Source organism: Aulonocara sp. 'chitande type north' Nkhata Bay, linkage group LG9 (assembly GCF_057382095.1).
Source record: "Aulonocara sp. 'chitande type north' Nkhata Bay isolate Kocher_YH1m ecotype deep benthic linkage group LG9, A_spYH_male_GT1.1, whole genome shotgun sequence".
NCBI lineage: Eukaryota > Metazoa > Chordata > Actinopteri > Cichliformes > Cichlidae > Aulonocara > Aulonocara sp. 'chitande type north' Nkhata Bay.
In genome coordinates, this window is record NC_141352.1 from 16119167 (window position 1) to 16142329 (window position 23163).

Sequence of the window (23163 nt, forward strand, 5' to 3'; positions counted from 1 at the left end):
GACACATTCAAAGGACAGAAATATGAGGAAATAAAAGTGGCCTCATAACTGAATATGTGAAGCAAAACAGAATCGAACAGGAAGGCTCTGATATTGCAGCCGCTATGAATTACGACTGATGTCCTAGGCGTATGAGCTAAATACAAAAAAGCGCCGTTGTGAGATTCAGAGCTGCAGATGATATGAGCCATGTCGCCGCAACATTTCAGGATGATTTAAAAATGCAAAGAACACTTTCACACAAGGGGAAGAGGGAGCGTGATCATCAGCAGTTTTGGCAGAAGCAGAATACCGTCTGGCCTCCGCTCTTTTTGGTAATTGAACTCTGCTGTGTGCCTAAATGGGGTACCCTTGGCTGAGGCAGACAACATCAATGGGCTGCCTAGAAAGCAAACAACTATACAGCGACAGCCAATGCAGAAATATTGCAATATCATTTACAACTGAGGCTATAAATGATTTGGTAGATGAATATTTCATGCTGTATATATCTCTCATTAAAAAATAAAGATCCAAAGAGAAATAAAATTACTTTTTTACTGTCAGGAAATGTAGTTTTTTTTCATTAAAATGCCAAAATAGAAGGGAAAAGGCACCAGAAAGAGGACAATAGAAAAAATCTGAAAGATGATGAAAAGCACTCATATTTCTTTATGGAATATAAAAATAATACTTCCTTTCCCTGACTGAAAAAGCAAGAGAGGGGTCTCTTTTTATTCAAAAATATATATATAAAAAACATGGTTTAGATTTGGGCTTGGTGGAGGACAGGCAAAGCGGATACCTTACCAAAAATATTGAGTAAAGATTTCCATTTTACCTGAGTTAAAATTGGGACAAAAATGTCTGTTACTAAGACTTTCACCTCCCCTAAAACCACAGCAAAACACATTTTTTTGCTTGTTTCCAGACATGAGACTGTGAAGCCAGATGGCGATTATGAATAGGTTGGTAAAGCGTATCTCCTGTCTCTGCCTACACAACACTACTCAGTGTGCAAACCCTTGACTGGCCTCCAACTCCAGGCTTCCACTTCGCAGGAGAACAGACATTCAGCCAGTTTAGCCTTTGCAAACTGTTAATGGACTCACAGGGAGTGAAACTGTAGCTGTGATAAAAGAACGCTTCTTTATTTTCAGGTTTTACAAACTGCGAATGAATTGTTGTAGACTCCTACTGTCTGGCCATTCCTCAGTGTCAGCATATAAAGTTCATTTAGATTAACTCATGATCACTCTAAATGGACTAGACCGGACCAGACAAAGGTTAACCAAGAAAATATATACGCCATCAGTGGTGTGGGCAGTGATATGTGGCCACCTGAAAATGCATAAAAACTAAAGTATTAGTGGCTATGCAGCAAGAAACACAGGTAATATCTTCAATCAGCATTTAAAGTAATAACTTGGATTTTGGGGGGCGGGGGAGATGTGAACCCCCCAAATGACAGTTAGATTAAAAGATAAGCCATGCTGTCTCACGTCCATGATTAGACAGATGACAATTACTTTAAGCTGTGATACTGTTAGGAAAATGGGAGCGACAACTTAATTTTTACACTTTTATTTTGTAAAATTTTACATCATATAACAACAACTTATAGAGAGAAGATATAAAAAATGGACAAAGCCACTGTGACTGTGTGAAACCAGACGTGAACATACAGGTAGTGCAGAATTATTAGGCAAGTTGTATTTCTGAGGAATAATTTTATTATTGAACAACAACCATGTTCTCAATGAACCCAAAAAACTCATTAATATCAAAGCTGAATGTTTGTGGAAGTAGTTTTTAGTTTTACCTATTTTAGGGGGATATCTGTGTGTGCAGGTGACTATTACTGTGCATAATTATTAGGCAACTTAACAAAAAACAAATATATACCCATTTCAATTATTTATTTTTACCAGTGAAACCAATATAACATCTCCACATTCACAAATATACATTTCTGACATTCAAAAACAAAACAACAACAAATCAGCGACCAATATAGCCACCTTTCTTTGCAAGGACACTCAAAAGCCTGCCATCCATGGATTCTGTCAGTGTTTTGATCTGTTCACCATCAACATTGCGTGCAGCAGCAACCACAGCCTCCCAGACACTGTTCAGAGAGGTGTACTGTTTTCCCTCCTTGGAAATCTCACATTTGATGATGGACCACAGGTTCTCAATGGGGTTCAGATCAGGTGAACAAGGTGGCCATGTCATTAGTTTTTCTTCTTTTATACCCTTTCTTGCCAGCCACGCTGTGGAGTACTTGGACGCGTGTGATGGAGCATTGTCCTGCATGAAAATCATGTTTTTCTTGAAGGATGCAGACTTCTTCCTGTACCACTGCTTGAAGAAGGTGTCTTCCAGAAACTGGCAGTAGGACTGGGAGTTGAGCTTGACTCCATCCTCAACCCGAAAAGGCCCCACAAGCTCATCTTTGATGATACCAGCCCAAACCAGTACTCCACCTCCACCTTGCTGGCGTCTGAGTCGGACTGGAGCTCTCTGCCCTTTACCAATCCAGCCACGGGCCCATCCATCTGGCCCATCAAGACTCACTCTCATTTCATCAGTCCATAAAACCTCAGAAAAATCAGTCTTGAGATATTTCTTGGCCCAGTCTTGACGTTTCAGCTTGTGTGTCTTGTTCAGTGGTGGTCGTCTTTCAGGCTTTCTTACCTTGGCCATGTCTCTGAGTATTGCACACCTTGTGCTTTTGGGCACTCCAGTGATGTTGCAGCTCTGAAATATGGCCAAACTGTACTCTTGATGTAAATTTCCCGCACATTAAAATGATTCACCAAAATGCTCAACTGATCATAAGTAGCAGAGCTAAATGTTTTGAAGCTGAAATTGCTTCAGTGAAAATGTGATCTTGATAAAATATTGACTAGAAATGTTGTGGTGAGCTCATGAAGCTTTTGCCTCTGGCACAAAGAAAAAACTCACTGTTGCAGTTGGTAATGGTAATGCTTATTCATGCACATATATGCATGTGTAATTGTGTTCATGTATGCTCTTAATGGATATGCGGATGTGGTGTTGGCTAGCTTTCTGCCAGAGCTCTGCTGACAGATGCCATGGCTTGAGTGCCAAATATTTCCCTGAATATAAAGCCACATAAAAGAGCTACACAGCACTCTTGACTGGCTTGAAACTGATGTCTGTGAAACACTGCTCAAATTGATAGGCTTACCGCCCCCTAATACGGCTCCCAATGCTGGTGCACGTTAAAAATAAATGGAAGAACTGTTGTGCTAATGAACCAGCAGCCGGAGGTGAATGATTGAGGCAGCGTCCTCGATCATTCTGAGGGTACATGCAGTTCCCATAAAGTCAAGTTGTTCAGTCCTGAGATGTCTTTTGTTGTTGGGAAGGATATGTTTCACAGTGCTGGTTTTAGGGACTGCTCGTGAGCCGTGAAGATCTGGAGAGCAGGATGTAGCTTTCAATGGGGAAGAGTACAAATTAATGTAAGAAACGAATACATGCAAAAAAGAGAGTGAGCTTGCAGGTGGAGCAAGGATTATTGTGTTTTCTGCCAACTTTTGTTAAGTTTGAAAGCTGAAAAAAGAAAACTAAAGCAATCAAACACCAAGCAAGTAAGCTACAATGAAGTCTGTGCACATCACACAATAGCTTCATGATACTCACCGGGCATTTTGAGATGCTTTGCTCCCACTGGCTCATTCTGATGCTTTCCTCCAGAGTGGTGCATTTCTTTAGCAGCAGGTCCCAACCGCAGTACGGGTCCCTCGCTCCTACACAGGCTCTGAAAGGAGAGAATCAAGTTCGGCATTTAATGGGCTTTTATTAACCTGTCATGTATGCATACAGACACCTCTGCATCGTTGCTTGACATGAAATCAAATATCAGGAAGAAGAGGGAGATTACTGGGAGAGCTAAACGATAAGGTGCTGGAATAGGTGATGTATGGAAATATAGAACTGCGAGAGATAAAATGCTGGGGAAAGTGTCAAAAGAGTGACGGCACAGGAAATAAGAAAAAAAACAAGAGAGGGGTACAGAGAGCGTTTGGGAGAGGACAAAGAAGAAAATTTACAGTGGGAATGTAAATCACCATCATGCATTGCAATGCATCAGCATCCTAGAATTATCTCCTAACACAGTTTAGTGACTGATTTTTCAGGTAATCTTCAGTCAAACACCAGGATTACATTCATGCCATCACATACGGGCACACATACATTCCTGACTCAAATAGCTTATCAGCTCCCACATGAGAATGCTGTAGTAAAGATAACTGGGTCTGTTTTTGCCGTATCCGCTTCAGATGTTTTGCTGAGTGCAATAAAAAGCCCGATGTTACTATTTTCATATAAATAAAAGTCTGCACTGACAGCACAATGACATATCTTTGAGCCGCAGGCTTCAATGTTGCCTGACATGCCCCTAGTGAAATGTAACAAAGTTGTCCGTGGGTTTCATAACAATGAACCGCATGCACACACAAACAAGTGAGCTTATGCAAGCAACACATGATCCTACCCTATCTGGCTGTATAAAATTGCAGAAAGGGAAGACTCATGCTTTCCTGCACACACAAAGTGGCTGACATAATGTCTGGGTGACTGTAGGTGTCCAGACAAAATATCAGGGCCAAAGACAGGAGAACAAAATGAAAGGGAGAAGTAACACGTCAGTACCTGTCTTTCATGGGGCCTTAAGGGCTGTACAGATCGTACACCTCCCATCGGTGAGCCACACAGCAAAACACGGAGACAGCCGTCTAATATTTCAAATAGGCAAACCTCAAAGAAATGTCAGTGATGATCCCAGAAACACTCCCTGTAGCTGCCAGTCCGTGTCCAAGATTTTATTACTTTTATCTGTTTTTTTCTGTTCTGAATTCTCTCTTTAAGAAAAAAAAAAAAAAGCATCAGCGATGTGATGAAGTGCCATTATGGCTGCAGCATATATCACAGAGCCACAGCTGTAATATGAAGCCTTAAGTCTTTTGTGTATTCCAATAACAGCTCATTGTGCGAGAGACAAGGTATGCAGGTGTGATTCCTTTCCTGTGTGCCATGATGGATGGGATCCCAATCTTAGTGAGTCTTCACACCCCGGCCTCTGTCTCAGGTTTTCTTTGCCAATATTTATACCTTGATGGAGCTTCTTCCAGACAGACAGAAACTCAATATATCTGATAAACACACGCACACGGTCGCTGCAGCACTGTGCACGAGGCAGAAAACATGTGGTTTTGTGGGCGGGTCAATGACAATGAGCGACATCGAGACAGGGCAGCCGTGGGCACCTCCAGTTGCTCAGACAAAGCTGATTTAGAGGATTTTTAATCTCACCAAAGGCCCCTGATCAACACAAAGGCCTGGCTCCCTCAGATAAAGAGCATCTCGTGAAAGAGGGAGCTTTAAAATTTCGTTGTAAGCACATTTGCTTTTTTGACCATTTCAACTGAGATTAACGGTGTTGGTTTGTTGGTTTCTTTGCGCATGTACTCACTCTCTGCTCTTGTGGTAGCTGCATCTCTTGAGCGGGATCTTGATGACCTGGTCTCTCACACCCACGTATAGCTCGCTGCGGCTGTGCAGGATCAGCAGGCTCCGGATGTGCTGCCTCTTCCTGGGAGGGAACAGCTCGATCTCTTCTAAAAGGCAGCTCCCTGTAGACTGGTTGAGCGGGGAAAGCACTTTTTTGATAGTACCGTAATCTAGAAGAGAGAGAAAGAGCTGAGGTGAAGATTTGGTCACAAAGAGGAAGGAGGGTCATTTTCTGAACAAGAAAAGGTGGAGGAAAGAGCAAAAAGAGAGCCATGGTAACAATAGAGGAGTTTGAGGAGGGTAAACAACAACAACACATATTTGCTGGATGTGAACTCAGGGTGCGAGCGCACACAAATAACAATTGCTTCCTAACACAGCGGCTGTGAAATAATACTGTCAAAAAGAATGGCGATGGCTGGTGTGCCGAGCTCTGTTATGCCGTCAACATGCAGCACTGTCGATGCAACCAGGGAATTGATATGGCACCTGAATCCATGATTTCTGGCCTACTTTGCTTTGAGGGATATTCCAGGGGATAAAACCTCTTTGTAGCTTTGAGAGAGAGGAGTGTGTAAATCCATGTCACCGTGAATGTGTCCCGAACCTTATTTTCTGTAAAGGTGGGCCCCATGGGATAAGGTTAGGGACACATTTTCTTTGGAGAGAGTTAAAACAAATATCATCTATTATACATGCAATCCCCTGGGTGAAGAAAAAATAATTAGGTGCACAGTGATGCCTACGGAAGACGTGACATGCTAATAGATATTTTTAAGGCAGGGGATGCAGAAGTTAGGTTTTGCCCCCAGTACTATGGGCAAGCGAGCAATTAGTTCTGGAAGTAGCAAGAAGTGTAGAATCCCAGTAAGGCTACATTACTTTGGTATTTGGGAGTTGGCTGGCTTGCTTGTTTTGGATGCCAGATATTAGACCACTCTGCCTGTAGTCCATAAATATATGGGTCTTAGAGTTACTACCTTTGCAGAGACATTAAAGGGATGGAGTTCTGGGTTGGAACCAGAAACATGAGCTGAATTTAGTTGATTAGATAGAGGATAGGGAGTAGCTCCATAGTGCAGTGGTTTATGCATTAGCAAGCAAACAATCCACTGTTTTTTTCCCTGGGAGGAGACACAAACTCCTTTTGGGTTACATCAGGAAGGGTTTAAATCTACCAAATCAAACATACTGGGCCACTACTTGCTGTGGAGACCCCGTGTGAATAAGGGAGCAGCAAAAAGTAGCTTACTTTAATTGTGCTAATTGTGGCTAACATTAAGGTAGCTATTGATAGCTAGCTGATCTAGCTAGCTAGCTAATAGATAGCTACTCACTCATATTGTACTGTATAAATCAATCAATCAATCAAAACTTTATTTTCAAAGTACTTCTCATACAATAAAGATGCAACTCAGATTTCTGTACACATTAAAAGGAGAAAATAAACAAAAATACACAGCCGGGCACAAACACCTTTTTCACTCATCCCTCTCATCACCCCTCTGTCCCTACAACCCCACCTAGATATCGACACCCACCTGACAGATAAAAAAAGATGTAAGGGAAACTAAAGTGAACAAATAGATACACAAATATAATAAAAGAGGATTAACCATGTAAAGGAATGATTCAATGAACATGCCATTAAATATATGAAAAGTAAAATAAAGTAAAATATATGAAAAGTAAAATAAGTTTTAAAAAGTCTCAGCAGGCCAGCAGTCATTAGGTAGACTGATCCACAAGCGTGGCAAATAATAACACGTATGGCATAAGACAAAATAGTATTAATTAGTAGTATCACCATTTATCATCCTTCATATTATACTATATATTAGGGGTGCAACGATACACAAAATTCACGGTTCGGTTCGGTTCGATACTTTGGTGTCACGGTTCGATATTTTTTCGATACAAAAAAATGTTCATGCATTTTTAATTTGTCATTTATTAAAATTATAAATATATATTTTAACTCAAAAGTACAGTTTTTAAATTTAACCCTAACCCTTGTGCGTGTTTTTTATTTTGACAGCGAATGCGCACCTGCGGACCACTTATGTGCAGCTCTGGTTATTTAGCTCGTCATATCACAGCCACAGAAATTCTTTTGTCCATGAAACCATAAAGCTGCACTTTCTTTTTGCCTTATAGTCTGATTTGTCATAACTTCTCCGTTTTGTGGTAAGCTTTTCTTTGGCTGTCACTTCTTCACCCTGACCTGTCTTATTTGGCTCAGCAGAACTGAAATGCTTTTACACACGGACTCACATAAGCTCAGCGATTCTCTGCGGGATCAACCTCTCACATGTTTAAGCTGCGGGAGATTTCACTTGTCATGTTTGCATAGTAAGCTAACGATTAATAAGATGATGTCAGAGGAATTGGTGCACAAATTATCATCACTCACAGATCAGTGCTGTCGCTCTCTATACACAGTTCGCACGATTGCAAAGTGAAAGCAAAAAAACAAGCGCAAATTCAAACGCGACTTCAATATGTCACATATTGACAGTGGCTCACCGATGCCAATGACATAATTACCCAGCTACATTTCTGAAAGAATGCAAAAGCATTGACATATATTTTTCCTACAATAGCCTGACGGGCAGGGAAGAGAAAGATTTTGGTAGCCCGACTGAAAAAAATCGCTAGCTCCGGGACGTCGGGCTAGCGATTTTGCAAGCCCTGTATCTGATTGAGGAATCACTCATCTTTGGAAAAGAGAGTTTATTACAGAGAAATGGCTCTTTCCAAAATAAAAGCTATACTATCCGCTTCTTCTGGGCTATATTCTCAGCAGCATAAGGAGAATCATGTGCTAACAGCTGTCTAAATGACTCGGCTAAAGTTAGTAGCATGCTTGCTTTTTTGTGTCTGCTTCCACTTGTCTTTGCACTAGGATGATGTCGGCGTAAATGTGCAGTCATATTTGTTGTGTTCCCACTAGTGCTTTCAGGTTAATCTCGTTGAAATGACCTTAACGCCACAACACGGCAAATCTCCGTTAACGAGCTACCGCCGATCGCTCCGTGCATGGGGCTAGACGGCCAACACGTTAACGAGCTAACTGCGCTAACACACTAGTTCACACCAATGTAATTGAGCATTGCATGGCACATCCAACATACTGTTTTACTTTAGTCCATGACTCGCTTACCTTCAGGGTCATACGTCACATGAAAACCAAAATAATTCCAAACGCCAGATCTGAATGAGGTTCAATTTGCCTGTTGCAAGTAGAGCTTAACTTCTGTCTTGCTAGCTTGCCCTGCGCTCTTCCTTCTGACTATGCTGTCTGTGTTGAGCGCTCAGTGGATCTGCGCTCGACAGTGCAGCCTAGGCGGAGTAGTCGAACACAGACAGCATCATCAGAAGGAAAATTGATAAAATAAATTACAAATGTTGTATTGTTCGATACATATGCGTACTGAACTGCACTGTATCGAACGGTTCAATATCGATACGAATATCGTTGCACCCCTACTATTTATGTGTAGGCAGCTACTATATGTGCATAGGTGTTATTCTTACCCCGTACTTTCAAATTAGTTTAAAAAAAAGGTTTTCTATTTTTAAATCCAAGATTATTTTATTGTGCACACGTGTTTCAGAAAAACGTTGTGACTGTATGTTGAAGTTTAATTAAAAATACAGTGCAATGATTTCAGATCATTCGATTCATATTTAATCAAAATCATTAACTTCTTATTTGCTCAAAGTTAAATCATAGCAGATAAATTATAATAGATAATTATAGCATTATCTGTTTAATCAAAGATTAATGTAATCCTACTTCTATTTTTGTGCTGTTGCAAATGTAGCTTATATTAATATATGTATATGTCTTACTTCTGATATGCTTTATATGCATCCGTGTGAGGACGTCTAAGGTCACAGTTACTGTATCTAATTACTTTTGCAAATGACTAATTAGCTAAAGTTTTAATCATTAATGCCTTATGAGTAAGAAAAGCATTGTTTTTTTTCTTAAAGGATTTACCTGGTTAAAAGTTTAGCACTGCGGTGAACAATGAATTTAAAAGTCTTTTGCTTTTAACTGAATTCTGTTCACGTTAATGGAAAGAAAATAAATACTGCTTCAGGGCAGAAACTCCTAACGAGGGCTGAAAAACAAGGTGACTGCTTGCCACATGTTCAAATTGAAAACCCCCACACCTTCACATCTTTGGACCCCTAGTTGTAGCTAGCAGCTTTTCCACAATGGCCCCAATCAGTGGGGTGTGTTTAGGCGTTAATAATGGCATGTGATTAGGTACAGTATGTGTGCTAGCCAGTGGCCTTGGCGGCATTTCAGATGTTTTCATTAGCGTCTGGTTAGTGTCTAGGGAACTTGCAGTGTGGGCAACTCTGGTCCAATGCTACATTGATCACAGCCCCATGCAAACAATGAGAGGGGAGTTTTTGAGGGAGATGCCAAGCACGGAGGCAGCGAACTGGAACAGGTTGTGTGTGTGTTTGTGTGTGTGTGTTTTCGTGTGTGTGTAAGTAAGAGGGAGAAAAAGAGCTTGTGTGCTTGTATATGAGATATCCAAAAATAACACTGACGCTACAACAGGAAGATCATGTTGACATTTCCCAGTGGGCTTATGGTACATTAGCACAGTGAAGTGGGTCACTACATTCAAATTCTGCTCAGTACACCTGTTCATAATCCACGTATGTGTGTTATATCATAATAAAGACACCCTGGTGCCTATCTGGTGTCTTGCTGATACCGTTTCCCCCACCTTGCCAAGTCTAACATCACATATTGTCACGCCATTATGATCAAACAGTGGACTGATAAGCAGACGGCACCACGCACGTCAGACTGGGTAACCGTGCAAGGGCTGAATGTGTGTGTGTTATTAATTATCCATCTGTCTGCTTTTGATGCATCGCTGTCTGTTGTTTCATGGTATTTATGATCTCTTCATGAGGGATTGCATGGGAGTGACATGTGGTGAGCCTGCCTGCATAATAGTTTATGTTGCGTCAGTGCATATGGAGAACATATGGAGGTAAAAAAGTGATTTAAACCCATGTCAAAGACAGAGCTTTGGCGTCTACATGATAATCATACTGATAGATTGGTTTCATTTGTCTTCACACAGCCCCCTATTTTTCACGTACAGAGTGCACTTCAATTATGAGAGTATAATTTTAAGTATTTTACTGTGACAACCAATATTCATGGCTGTCGAAGTAACAATTAAAGCTAACATTTGAAAAATAATGACCCTTTTTTATGAATTAAGACAAATTTAGCTCTAATTTTGCCCACTTTAAATAAATAACATGTTTATGTAGGATACTGTTCCTCATAACAAGAAGCTAATAGAGAAAATTTATTTTTAGACCCTTTAATATGTCACACATTGACATCAGAAGGTCCAAAACTCAATGTGCATGAAAAAGAAATATGTAGATGCAATCTTAAAGACCTACCTGTGGCCAAATATATGATGTGGAACAGCGTGTCTTTCCCCTGCACAACATCCACTGCCACATGAGTGAAGCGGACGTTGTCCTCCATGAAGTAGGGCACAGGAACCACAGGTTGGATCACCTCATGCATCAGTAAAAACTTCTGCGCATCCTGCAAGTTTCTTTGAGTCAGGTTCACGTAAGCGCCGGAGTCGATGGTGCCACACTGTGGGGAAGGTAGGGGAGTCGGAAAGGAAGAAAAAAAAGAAAAGGTTTGACTGATTTCATTAATAAAAGCCTCTGGGATGGCAAGTTAATAAGCTTAAGCTTTTTGTTCAGAAGTACCACCAGAGATGGAAAAGGGAGGGATTGAATGATTAAATGAACAAGGCTTGAAAGTCAATTGCTGAGTCGTTGCACTGGTTTTCTATCCTCACAACCTCAAGACTTTGTAGTCAATACACCGAGGCTGATGGAAGGAGTCTGAATGTGATGTTTGACTGAGCAAGTAGTTATCTCTTTCATTAGATTCTTCTCCTCATATGCATATATATTGCTGGTGAGCTTTATTGGTACCCCCATAACAGTGTGTCTTGATTTTGTCATTCTTTACCTCAAAAGTATCTTCTTAAATCACTTTTCAGGTCTTCGTTATTGCTACTCTGAAAATAAAGCATGCAACAATATCATTCAACCAAAGAACTCCCACCCTGCACTCAAAATGGCTTGCACCCACGATTTTTGGACTGTAAAAATCTGCAGTCAAAACAACAGAAGTGTCTCACAGAAATGAGTGAATTCCATTGTTACAGATAAATTAGATTTTATCAGGCATTGTTTACTTGGAGTTCTCAAGTCCCGGTAGAGACCTGCGACTGAAGCAGAGTCAGTGCTGCGGCGCTGGCTTATAATAAGAAATATCCGCTATGTAACATATTTCCCAGAGTCTATTACTAAAAAAAAAAAAACAGTTCAATAAAGTGAACACTCTCCAAATGGGATTTTAAAGACGGAAATATTAAGGAGTCAAGAGGAGTATGGTTTCCTTTTTCACGTTAGAGGACATTGTAAAACCCAAGTGTGTTCATTTTTAAAACTGTATTGTTAACTGAATCTTTTTATTGGATGTTACTAAAACGATTTTTACGATTTTGAAACGTCGTTTTTCAAATTCAGTATAGTTCCAGCCATCACTATCACACATCACAGTGCACTACTATTGTAAAAAAAAAAAAAAAAACACTTTGCAACTTTCTGTGTAACGTGATCACTGAGATTTTAAACAAACTGTAAAGTGTATCTACAGTTAGGTCCATAAATATTTGGGAAGAGACTTTTTCTTTCTACTTTTAGTTCTGTACATTACCACAATGGATTTTAAATGAAACAACTCAGATGCAGTGGAAGTGCAGACTTAAAGCTGTCTTTTTTTTTTAAATAAAAAGATTGCATAAAAATGTGAGGAACTAAAGCATTTTTAACACAATACCTTCATTTCAGTGGCTCGAAAGTTACTAAACCCTTCGTCCAGTTTAAATGTAAGTAAGTAAGTAAGTGAGTAAACTTTATTTATTAAGCGCTTTTCGCAGACAGGCAATCACAAAGCGCTGTACACAAATATTAAAATATTAAAATAAACAATAAAATCAATAGACATTATATACAATGTAAAAGATCAAATGTAAATAATGTAAAAAATAAAATAAAATAAAATAAAATAAAATATGTAGATCAACAAAAGGCTTGTTTGAGTGACAACCCTCAAATAAAAGCTGAGAGTCTACACATTATCTCCATGTCCATTATATACCTATAATCGGAATGTTTCAGTAAACAGGTAAAAAAAACAAAACTTGTGGCAGTGTCCAAATATATATGGACCTAACTGTACTTCTTAAAGGTACATAAACTATTTGAAAACACATTGGATTACCTGAAAGCTATATACTGAAAACCTGGCTGTGCTTCTCAGCTCTCTAAAAGTCAATGTTTGCGAGGCACTTGGTATTCACAGGATGATCCTCATGCTTTTTAAAGTGGAAATGTAGATCCTTTTCTCCACCAAGCTGAAAGGGACAAGGTGAGGCATAAAGCCATTTCTGCTGAGGGAGAGCTGGATGAGTAAAGCTAACCATGCATGTCCTCTTCAGTAAAAGAGGTCCCAGGCTGGGTTCAGGATCATGGATTGAGGCCCAGTTCACAAAGAATAGTCCTATACTAACTGATAAAGCAGAGAAAAGCAAAATAAGCTTTGTTCTGCACTTGCATCAGCCCAAATGACTGTTTTGTACATAGGATCATGTTTGCTCCAGGATAACTATACACACTCATTTCTTACTTGGTTGAAACTGGACCTTGGGTGGTAATTAGTTCCTGCTGACTAGCTACAGTATGAACATGACAGAGACTTTATAGAGATCAATCCTCGGCCTTCCCAGGGCTGACAGATGAGAATCGTAGAGGGCTTCCCCACACTGGTGAATGGATCAGTGCCCTCGCCACATCAGGAAATGGGAAATTAAAGCCCTGAAGGACAAGCAGGAGCAACAATGAGTGTGCCCATGTGCCAGACTGCCTAAAATGAACTTCCTGCTTGTGCCAAAAATGTGCTGCGTGTCTACGCGATGCAGCCTGAATAGCAACGCACGTGTAAGGCTTCCTTTTGCGGTTTGTCCTTGCATTGTGTGCGTGTCTCTGAATCCCAGAGTGTCGTTGTGACTATATTTCTGCCACAGTGAGACAAAGTCAGACACTGACCAGTGAGGGTCTATGACATCTGTGAATGAACCGTGAGATGGATGTTGTGATTTCCTCAGTACAGTCAAGGTGAGGGACACAGCCATTATTTGGCTGAGGACCCATCCAACATCAGCTGTCTCGTGCATCACCAGTGGACTGCGCTCTGGCAGGATGATAAGTGCCACTCAGAAATCCATCCAGGTGGGTCGGTCTGATAGCATGCTATTCCACTCTCTTCCCCCTAACCTTCCAGGTTATTCAGTATTTTAAAAACAATGTGGGTTAGAACTAAATCTGGTTATTTTATTGGTCAATTTTATGATTATATATAACAGCCAAAGGAAGGCAAAGAAAACTGACACTTTTATTTTCCTGACATCTAAATATAAACCATAATAAGGACATTCATATTTGGGTTTGAGTTGAACTTTAAAGTTTATTTTCAGACATAAGCAATGAATGTGTTTTTACTGTTAGCAATTACAGAGTGACAGAAAACCTATACAACTCATAGAAGGCATTAGCTCCTAATGTACAGCAAACATGACTCATCGCCTGAATAAACTCTCCAGAATCAATCCGCGTGGTTCAAATAAATGGGGGGCTTTTCTTTGCAGACAGACAGGGAATTAAGCTCTCAATCAATGACCAGTATGTGTGTGTTGAGTGATGAGCTCGCAGTCATAATTATCTCTATTTGGCAGCAATCTATAACCCTTTATTTTTGAGGGCGTATTTGTGTACGGTAGACATGTACGTGGCCAGTGGCTTTCATGGCTGCAAGTTTCCTGTAGGTGTTTGTTTGTGCATTCACTCGTGTGTGTGTGTGTGTGTGTGTAGGTTTGTAGGTGTGCTTGTAGAAAGGCCTGAAAAAAAAGGACAGGCTATAAATCCTGTGCTCGTAAATCTAATCCTTCAACATTGACAAATGCTTGATGAAGATGTCACTGAAACCTAGATAAAGTGCGCATCGGTCCAGTGGTGAGGATCAGCCATTGTGCCTGAGCTTAAGTGGAAAGATGAGATGGAAGAGGAAGAAGCCGTATAAAAGTCTATAGTGCATAGAACCCCCCCACCGATGATGTACCTACATGTACAAGGTGCTGAAGAGGATACATCTGTGACCAGATAAGGAGCACTGGTTTTCTTGATGGTGCTGATGTGCAGAAATGTGAATACGTGGTGACAGTGACAGCTTACAAATTCATATGTATGTACTATCACACCCAGCATTTTTCTCTATGTGCATTTCAGCCACTTTTTCCGCAGATAACGTGTCTGCGTTAGTTCTCGATAGTAGGCATCGTGAATACTCATGCATCTGTTGGTGGGAAAACGGTCGAGGGCCATGATGTGTGGAAACAAGGGGTTTGCTCACCACTGGTAGCCATGCCTCAGAGGGATTTGAATCCCTCACGGAGAGCTGCGAGGATTAGCTCATTCGCTATCTGCTAAGCCTGCAACAACTGAGAGCCACTTCTTCTGCTAATAAAGCATTCCCGCTATGCCATCAGTATGGAGGAGTGCTTCAAATCAGAATAAGGTGCTTGGTTTGCCCCTGCGGGTTTTAGGATGGAGCATAAACATAAAGTGCCACTTGTGCAAAACAAGGACAGTTTATTAGGAGGCCCACAGTTCACAGAACGAGGCTATGAGACATCTTCAAGGAATGATTGTGCCATTGTAAAAATCACTGGATTTTATAACGAGCGGTCGTAATGTGTGTGCTCATGAGCAGAGGAGAGAGGTGACTGAAAGAGAGAGAAAATTAATGAGAGTGAAGAGCTTCCTCGGACTCTGACCAAGGCCGATCAAAGCAAGCACACATTTATTTATCAGCATACACATGCAGCATGCACACTAAATGCATATATTTCCTTGGGCGTGCTCCCAGCTGTACTGTATGACTGATTTGATTGTGTGTTGAGTCTAAATGACCCCTAGCTTAAAAAGAAAGAGATCAGTCACAATCACAGAAGGGCAGCTAGATCTCAACTTTACCTCACATACATCCTTTAAAAAGCTGCTCCATCACATATGGTTTTAACTATGCTAGCAGCATGGAGGAATGCATCACTGGTCCAAAACTTTGGCCTTGACAAGCATTAATTTTTGTGCAGACATCAAACCCCAGAGCATAAATCTGATCGACTCTATCTGTAACATTTAGGTGGAGTTCGAAAGCTCTGGATTGGGATAACTGAAGTAATTAGCATTCTCATTAGCAAAATAGCGTTAGCAATAGTGTTAGCATGCTAGTGAGTTTGGTTACCAGGCTTAACCCGGGTTCTCTGTATAGTGAGTGAGGTCTCCATTGCACAGTCAATAACTGTAACGCTTTTTGGCTTTTAGTCCAACAGAGCTGAGAGCATTATTGGGACTAAATTAAACACATTTTTTAAGCATTTGTGGTTTGTTTGCGAAATAAACAGACTTAAATAGTTTCATTACCTGAAAGTCTGGGTTGGGGTTTGGGTAGGGCAGCCAGGCCGACCTTGAGTTCTCCTGATACTTGAAGGGCCCGTTGAAAGCCTGTGATATGGCACTGAGATTGAAGGCACACACTGCAGAGGCAGCAATGCTGTTTCTGAATGTCAGGAAGATAAAAAAAGGCAGGAAGAATCCAACAGAGGGTGATGAGAGAATGGAAAGGATGAATGTCGAGACAGAGAGAAACAGAAGTAAGTGTTAGAATAACCAAAATCAAAAAAGGGGGACTATACTGCAAGTAGAAATCTGTTCAGCATTTCTTGGTATTTGTACAGCTGACCTCTTTATGTCTGCACTGCTCACAAACAACACAAATCAAACACTGACAGACAGACGCAGACGCCGGGGTAAGTGATGGTCATTATTGGAATATAAATCCAGCAATGGGACACAATTAAGCTGTTCGCCTTGTCTGATTAACTGTACAGATCTCATGCTTGAAATACAGCTTTGACTTTTTAAGCTGTCAGTTTCAACAAGTACCGGTCTCCTCCCTCGGACGAGAAAGTAAAGAATGAGAGTATTAACTCTCAACTCAAACAGTGAGAGTTGGGCGGTGTGAATTATAATCCAGTGCAGCTGTTCATTAAACTCTGTGCCTGCAGGGGGAAATGTTTCCAATACCCTTCAAAAGACTTCTTTTCAGCAATGTGAAGGCACTGACCATACAGAATTGATTACTCAGCTTTTAATAATGGCCTGTGTGTGCACGTGGGGGCGCACAGGTGTGTTTGTGTGTATGAGCGAGGTAGGAGGAGGAAAGAAAGATGGCGAGACAAAAAGAGGGAAAGGGTTTTGATGTTTACGACAACAAAAAAACAATACTTTTCATTATACTCCCATATACCTAATATAGTGTGGAGCAAGATGATAAGCTTCTTTTGTGGGGAATAAATGGGATTTGCAGCCCTCTTTGTACATAACTTGGGCTATGAGGATGAACATTTCTAGACAATAATACGGTTACACAACACTCAATTATATACACTCGCTGCATAAAATATAACAAAGATATGTCCTGTTTTGTCCTCTATTATATTGTACGATCTTTACCTTAAAATTTAAAATACCTTGACTTGTAACTTTTGCTGTGAACCAGCTATATGTATAACCCAATTTAATAGCATGTTCATACAGAATTTCCCATTTAAAATGAACTAAAATTTATGTGAAAAACATGAAAACAAAAAATATAATTTTTAAAAGAATAACCAAATAAATGCTGAATAAACAACTGAATTATTCTGATTAGTCATGATATCAAAGACCAAGGAAAATAATTTAAAATGAATAATTGGTGAATGATTTGAAACAAACAAACACACACATTTGAAGAAACATTTTTAAGATAACTTTTCTAGGTTTCTGATTTTTCTTTTTTGCTGGAAAATTCAGTCTGACACTAGAAGTGGTTCTCAAATCAAGTCGTTCCAGACTTTCACTTGCTTTTTTGAGGGTATACTTAAAATGTGTTTTGTTGGCAACACACAGCAAAAAGTTTAGTAATTCAGTACCCGATCAGCACACAGAAACCCGAACTTTTTAAAAAACTTGTACAACAATATATGAACTTTTTTTTTTTAACACAGCTACAGATTTTTAAAAATCATTTTCTTGCTGCTGACTGATGAAAATCACTGAACTATTGTTACCTGGCATCAGTCTCAGTGTGTAAAGTAACGCACGTGTTACATTTTTCTTGTTTCTACAAAGAGCTCTTCTTTCATCTGACTTCGATGGCAGTGATCGCCTCCACTACGTGCGTGCCAGCATTTTTGTTTCTTATATGCAAAATGTTATGAATTAAAGTCAAACTTTAAGGTTTAAAAACATATGTTGAATTTTACTTTACTGTATTCACTAAACTAAGACTATCCCTTCATCCATACATCCATTCTCTTCTGCCTTATTCTTATTAGAGCAGCAGAGAGTTGGAGCCTATCCCAGCGGGCATAGGGTAAGAGTACACCATGGGCAGGTCGCGAGTCTGTCACAGGTCGAATACTGAGACCGGCAATCACTTATGCACATACCTATGGACAGTTTAGAATCACCAAACTTTATGCATGTCTTTGGACTCTGCAAGGAAGCCAAGTTGCCCTGAGGGAAGCCACAGAGGTATAGGTACTACCATGTCACCATTTTAAGCTACTGCAATCTCAATATAGACGTAACAGACTTTTATTGTGAAAGGAAAGGACAGGAAGGCCTTTTGGCGTGTTTCTGGTATGGATTAGGCAGTAACAATGGGAAACCCAGGTTCTTAGCAGGAGGAGAATGTCTAGTCAAGTAGCTAGCATTAGCCACATGATACTTGCCACGTGAGATCAGAAAGCTTGAGGTGTAGCAACAGTAGCTAAATTATCTGGGTTTTGCTAATTTTCTGTGGATGGAACAATAAATATTACGGTTCATGTCACTCACACATTAGTAGTAAAAATGCCATAGAGCAGCTCCAGCTCAGGCAAGTAGAAAGTTCCCTGCAGCTCGTTGTAGTTGAAGGGGATTTCTCCTGGTCTGGAGCAGTTCAGCCTGGCCTTCATGAAGGTTGTCCACGTGTCCTCCAGGAGGAAGCGGCCACCGATGTCGTTCTTACACACCCGCCCGGCGCGGGAAAACACCGTCCGACCACAGTCGTGCTCCACTGCATTTTCCCGGAAGAAGAAGTATGTGAAGTTGCCAATATCGTAGGATGACACAAAATTCGGCTCTGTTGAGGCAAAGGTTACAAGAGAGGAGGGGAATGAATGGGAGGTGGCATGTCCGAAAGAGAAAGAAGACATAGAAAGAAAAATTGAAGGATGCCAAAAGAAAGATAAAGTGCAGAGAAAAGGAGAAAAAATACAGAAAGAAAACTATTTAAGGTTGTGGGAGTAAGACGGAGTGGGAGAGCGAACGAGGTATGTGCTATGACTGATTGACTCGCAGTGTGTGCGAGCACTCAGCCCACACAACAGCAGGTGATCAGGATTAATAACTACAGGCTATGTTATTAATGGCGTTGTGTTGTAATAAGAAAACTCATTTTTCACTCCCCAAACCTAAAGGTTAGGATGAGAAATGACCAAAACAGGTGTAGCGTAATAGCTTCACCCTATCTGAAACACACGACCTCCACGACACTGTCACGACTACAGCGTTCATCTTTATGTATGACATTATTGGATTTAAACCGCACACTTTATTCTCACTGACAGTGATTTAATTCAGGTTTAAATGAAAGCTACCCCCTCCCCAGCACCTCCTCGTTTCAACTCTTTTCTCCTCTGCACCTTTGGAGGGCAGTGTGGAAAAAAAATCAATTCGCCATAAAATTAGTTATTAAACCGTCTCCCAGAAGGTTGCTGCCAAGCTGCTGTATGTGGTAGTTTTTAATTTATTTTTTCAATTTAACTTAAATGTGAATCAGATAAAAGTCACTTGCTGACAAGATAGTGATTGACCTGCTCCTCTGTAGGCTGGACACCTTAAGCGCTCTGAAGTCGCCCAATCTGCACTGAGGAGGTCTCTGCTTGAAGTCAGCCTGAACGTTCAGGGGAAAAGACATTGATTTTTTTTTTTTTGTTGTTGGATGAATTCACAATTTTATGCCCCTCCTAGACGGTAAATATAAAGATTTTCTAGTTGCTTAGTAACTTAAGAATTAATTGTTTTTTAAGGTGAAACGCAGCAGAACAATTATGAGAGGAGGATCTTCTTTTCTTAGCATTCGCCAAAACAGCATTGCGCAGCAGATTTAAGGTGGAAGATAATCTTTCAGCAGAGACAGATTCCAACTCCCATGCTACATAAGCATCTGCCAAGCTCAAGCATCGTCGAAGTCACAAACTGAAGCCCCGGCAGCTGCAGTGCTAATGTTCGATAGCTGCGCGGGGATAAAGCAAAAAAGAAAGCAAATCCTCCTATGGTGTTTCTCTCTATTCGAAATGGCCATTTATCTTTATGTAACAACTTTTTACATAGATTTGCATAAAATGTAGCATTCATTTGAACTTTGGCAGCTCCCCACCGTTGAGCCACTTGGAGTTGTACTGGGCAGTGCGCAGCGGTGGCAAGCCGCCCAGGCTGCGGTAAATGGCGGGGTCTCGCCCAGAGAAGTCCATGGCAGTGGCGGCGTACAGCTCCCCGCTGGAGGTGATGAGGGCGGTGGAATTGTGGAGGGGATTGTAGGGACACCGAGCCATTCCGCTAATCTGATCGTGGATCTCTGTCAGATTAGTCAACTGCAACACAGAGAGAGAAGACAATGAAGGCGAGGAGACTAAAGAGGAAACAAACAGTGAGTGGTTGGAAGCAGACGCTCCATACGCACTACTAAAAGAAGCTTATTTTGATTGTTAGCATGAGTATCCCATGAGTTAAGCCAAAGCAATGAAAAGAAACACTCGTGGGAATAAGAGTTGTTTTCTTCACACAAATGATTATTTTTGAAAACCTGCATAAAAATATAGGACATAGTATCAAAGGGCAGCATTAAAATTCAAACTGGAGGAGTCTGGTAATGTTTTGTTTGTTCCTGCCAATATGCAAATGCTGCAGACTGAAAAAAATGGAAACAAATACTTCCTCTCATTATGTTTTGTTTGGTTTACATCTACTGAGAAACACACACATAGATCTATCTGAGCAAAACCTTCAGGAGCAGCAAGAACACATTTAGAATCATTAGCAACGTAAAACACAGCAACACAGCAGCTGTTTCAAATCCAACGTTAAGAAACCACCTGTTATAAAACCAATAAAATTCCTAAACCGGCTTCTTAAATTAAGTTACTCTTGGCTGCATTGTTTAGTTGGTTTGGTTTCTGATGTCTCTACAGGACAAGCAGCTGTTTTTCTGGCTGTAGCGCTATTATACCACAACTTTAAGAAGCCCTTCTGAGCTCAAAAAGAGGCTTGATGTGAGATGCAGTCTTCTGTTGCATATTGCCTTTGAATATGAAGCCAAATCCAACTCCCCGCTTTTTAAAAATACTTTACAGCATGACCCCGGCTTAGCACTGACACACTGCTCTGGTTGCTCCTCCAAAAAAAGGAGAAGAAGCACAGGCCATAGCTTAGAGACGCAGCCTTGAATACCAAAAAAGTAGTAATGCAATTTTTAAATCCAAGATGTAATTATATTTTATGGTGCAAAAGTAAACACAGTATACGGGGATTAGCTCATGGTTCGTGCTCCCATCCGAGTTCATCTGAGTTCTGATGGGGGACAAAAAATGCATGACGCAAAATGACTGCACTAATCTCAGGTTTAGACATGCACAAAGAATAATTAAAATTATTCTATTTGCAATTACTTTTCTATCAATCAGCCTCGTTCCACATTTATGACTCTATCCACTCCAAGTGACAGTGCAAAGTCTCAAACGCTTCAAATGCTCCCCTTGCTTTTCACACGTTTTCATCAATCTGTGCATTCCTTCCCTTATTCCATAACGAGCCAGCCGACTTCTGCCGCCAATTTCCCGGAGCTGGTCAATTTGGATCAAGAGTTCTGTTCATTCCTGCCACCCCTGTTCCGCCCAAACCACACCAGACAGAGCGGCCCTGTCTAATCTCTGCCAGGCCGAGATGAAAGCCTGCTATTGACTGGACTCTTTCTGTGGGCCGGAATAGTCATTCTAAGGTCAATCGGGCCATTTAGAAAACCAAGAGCAGCAGCGATAAATAGAACGCAGTGCATCCGTCGCATTTTGAGGAAGTGAAGTGACAGTTGTCTCTATGGCAGACCCGGCAGCTGCGAGAACAGGGCGCTGAAGTGACTCTGAATGCTCCTGATAGAGACGATGCAGAAAGAGACAGCTCACAGTGGAAGACAGATCACTGCGAGTGCCAGCGGGATGCTGTGTATGGTGCTACTGAGAAGCCGTTGAGAGAATTTTAAACTACCCACTATAGCAAGAAGTCTAGCCGCAAGCCCTATGTCTGATCCGAGATGCGCTAGTGGACAGAGTTGTCAACAGTAATCCTCGAAGAGACACGGGGGATATCACTTTATATGACACATCCAGTGCCTATCTGTCAAGTAACCATGAACCGAAGGCGAAGCTCCTTCTCATCCTGTGCTGCAGCATGAGTTATAGTGTATAATCGAATCTATTCCCAACTAGGACCACTATAACAACTTAAAATAGAGACATAAATCAAGAGAGAAAGTCAGTCAAAAAACTCAAATGGTTAACAGCATTTAATCATCCATCTCCCAGCGCTTATTAAACCATTAATATTCTCCTCATTGTCTGTTTATCACCACAGCTGATAGTAAATCTGTCCGAGCGTGATTCCGTCGCCGTTGCTGTTCCCAACTCGTGTTTCACATTAACGGACGTTCAGTGGGTAAATATGACAGCGCCTGATGAAATACTGCTATAATAATGCCATGGCATTTCAACTATATGTATTTTCACAGCGGTAAACAGTCATTACGAGCCAGTGACCTTTGGATTCAGTGCTTTTGGACAAAAACAAATGTCATCATAATAGTAAGCTCCTGCTTCCTCCTCCTCTAAACGCACAACAGAACGAGAGCTAGATATCTATGCTATGGCCTTATTGCTGTTCTAAGGTAAGAACAATACTCTAACATTTTAAGCGCTGCTCTATACTTAACATCAGTGAGCATTTGTCACCACCACCAACAAAAAAAAGGTTCTCAGCTGACACGTCAGTTACCAAGAAACATGGTTATTAGTGCTGCTTTTATAATAAAAGTGAAAGGGCTGCAGCCACTCGCAAACCGGTGGTTACTTCACGAGAAAAATATTGGGTTGCTCAACTGTGTCAAGAGCCTGCTGAAACACAATAGCAATTCAAAATGAAAAGTCCAGCTAAACATCCTTTAAAACATGGGATTAAGAGCTGCAGGGAATTTGAGTTAGGAGGAGAGAGAGAGGAGCGAAAACCTTGCGTCACGGTAGAAAGAAATATAGGAGACGAAAAGACAATGTGATGTGCTAGAAAGGTGCAAAGTAATTGCCG

At 40.9% G+C, this 23163-nt stretch overlaps 1 protein-coding gene across 4 annotated transcripts in view; it reads right to left on the reverse strand.

The window, feature by feature from the left end:
- sema5a (sema domain, seven thrombospondin repeats (type 1 and type 1-like), transmembrane domain (TM) and short cytoplasmic domain, (semaphorin) 5A) overlaps positions 1–23163 on the reverse strand; it is a 153410-nt gene that overhangs the window by 54114 nt on the left and 76133 nt on the right. For all 4 annotated transcript variants that reach the window (XR_015131032.1, XM_086306105.1, XM_086306103.1 and 1 more), the window contains exons 7-12: positions 20195–20408; positions 18610–18895; positions 16147–16282; positions 10978–11182; positions 5486–5693; positions 3652–3769 (exon numbers count right to left, since the gene is read on the reverse strand). Coding sequence is in view for 3 of the 4 variants with exons in the window: in XM_086306105.1 (XP_086162231.1) it covers positions 3652–3769; positions 5486–5693; positions 10978–11182; positions 16147–16282; positions 18610–18895; positions 20195–20408 (1167 nt within the window). In the remaining variant the exon portion in view is untranslated. The remainder of the gene's footprint in view (positions 1–3651; positions 3770–5485; positions 5694–10977; positions 11183–16146; positions 16283–18609; positions 18896–20194; positions 20409–23163) is intronic.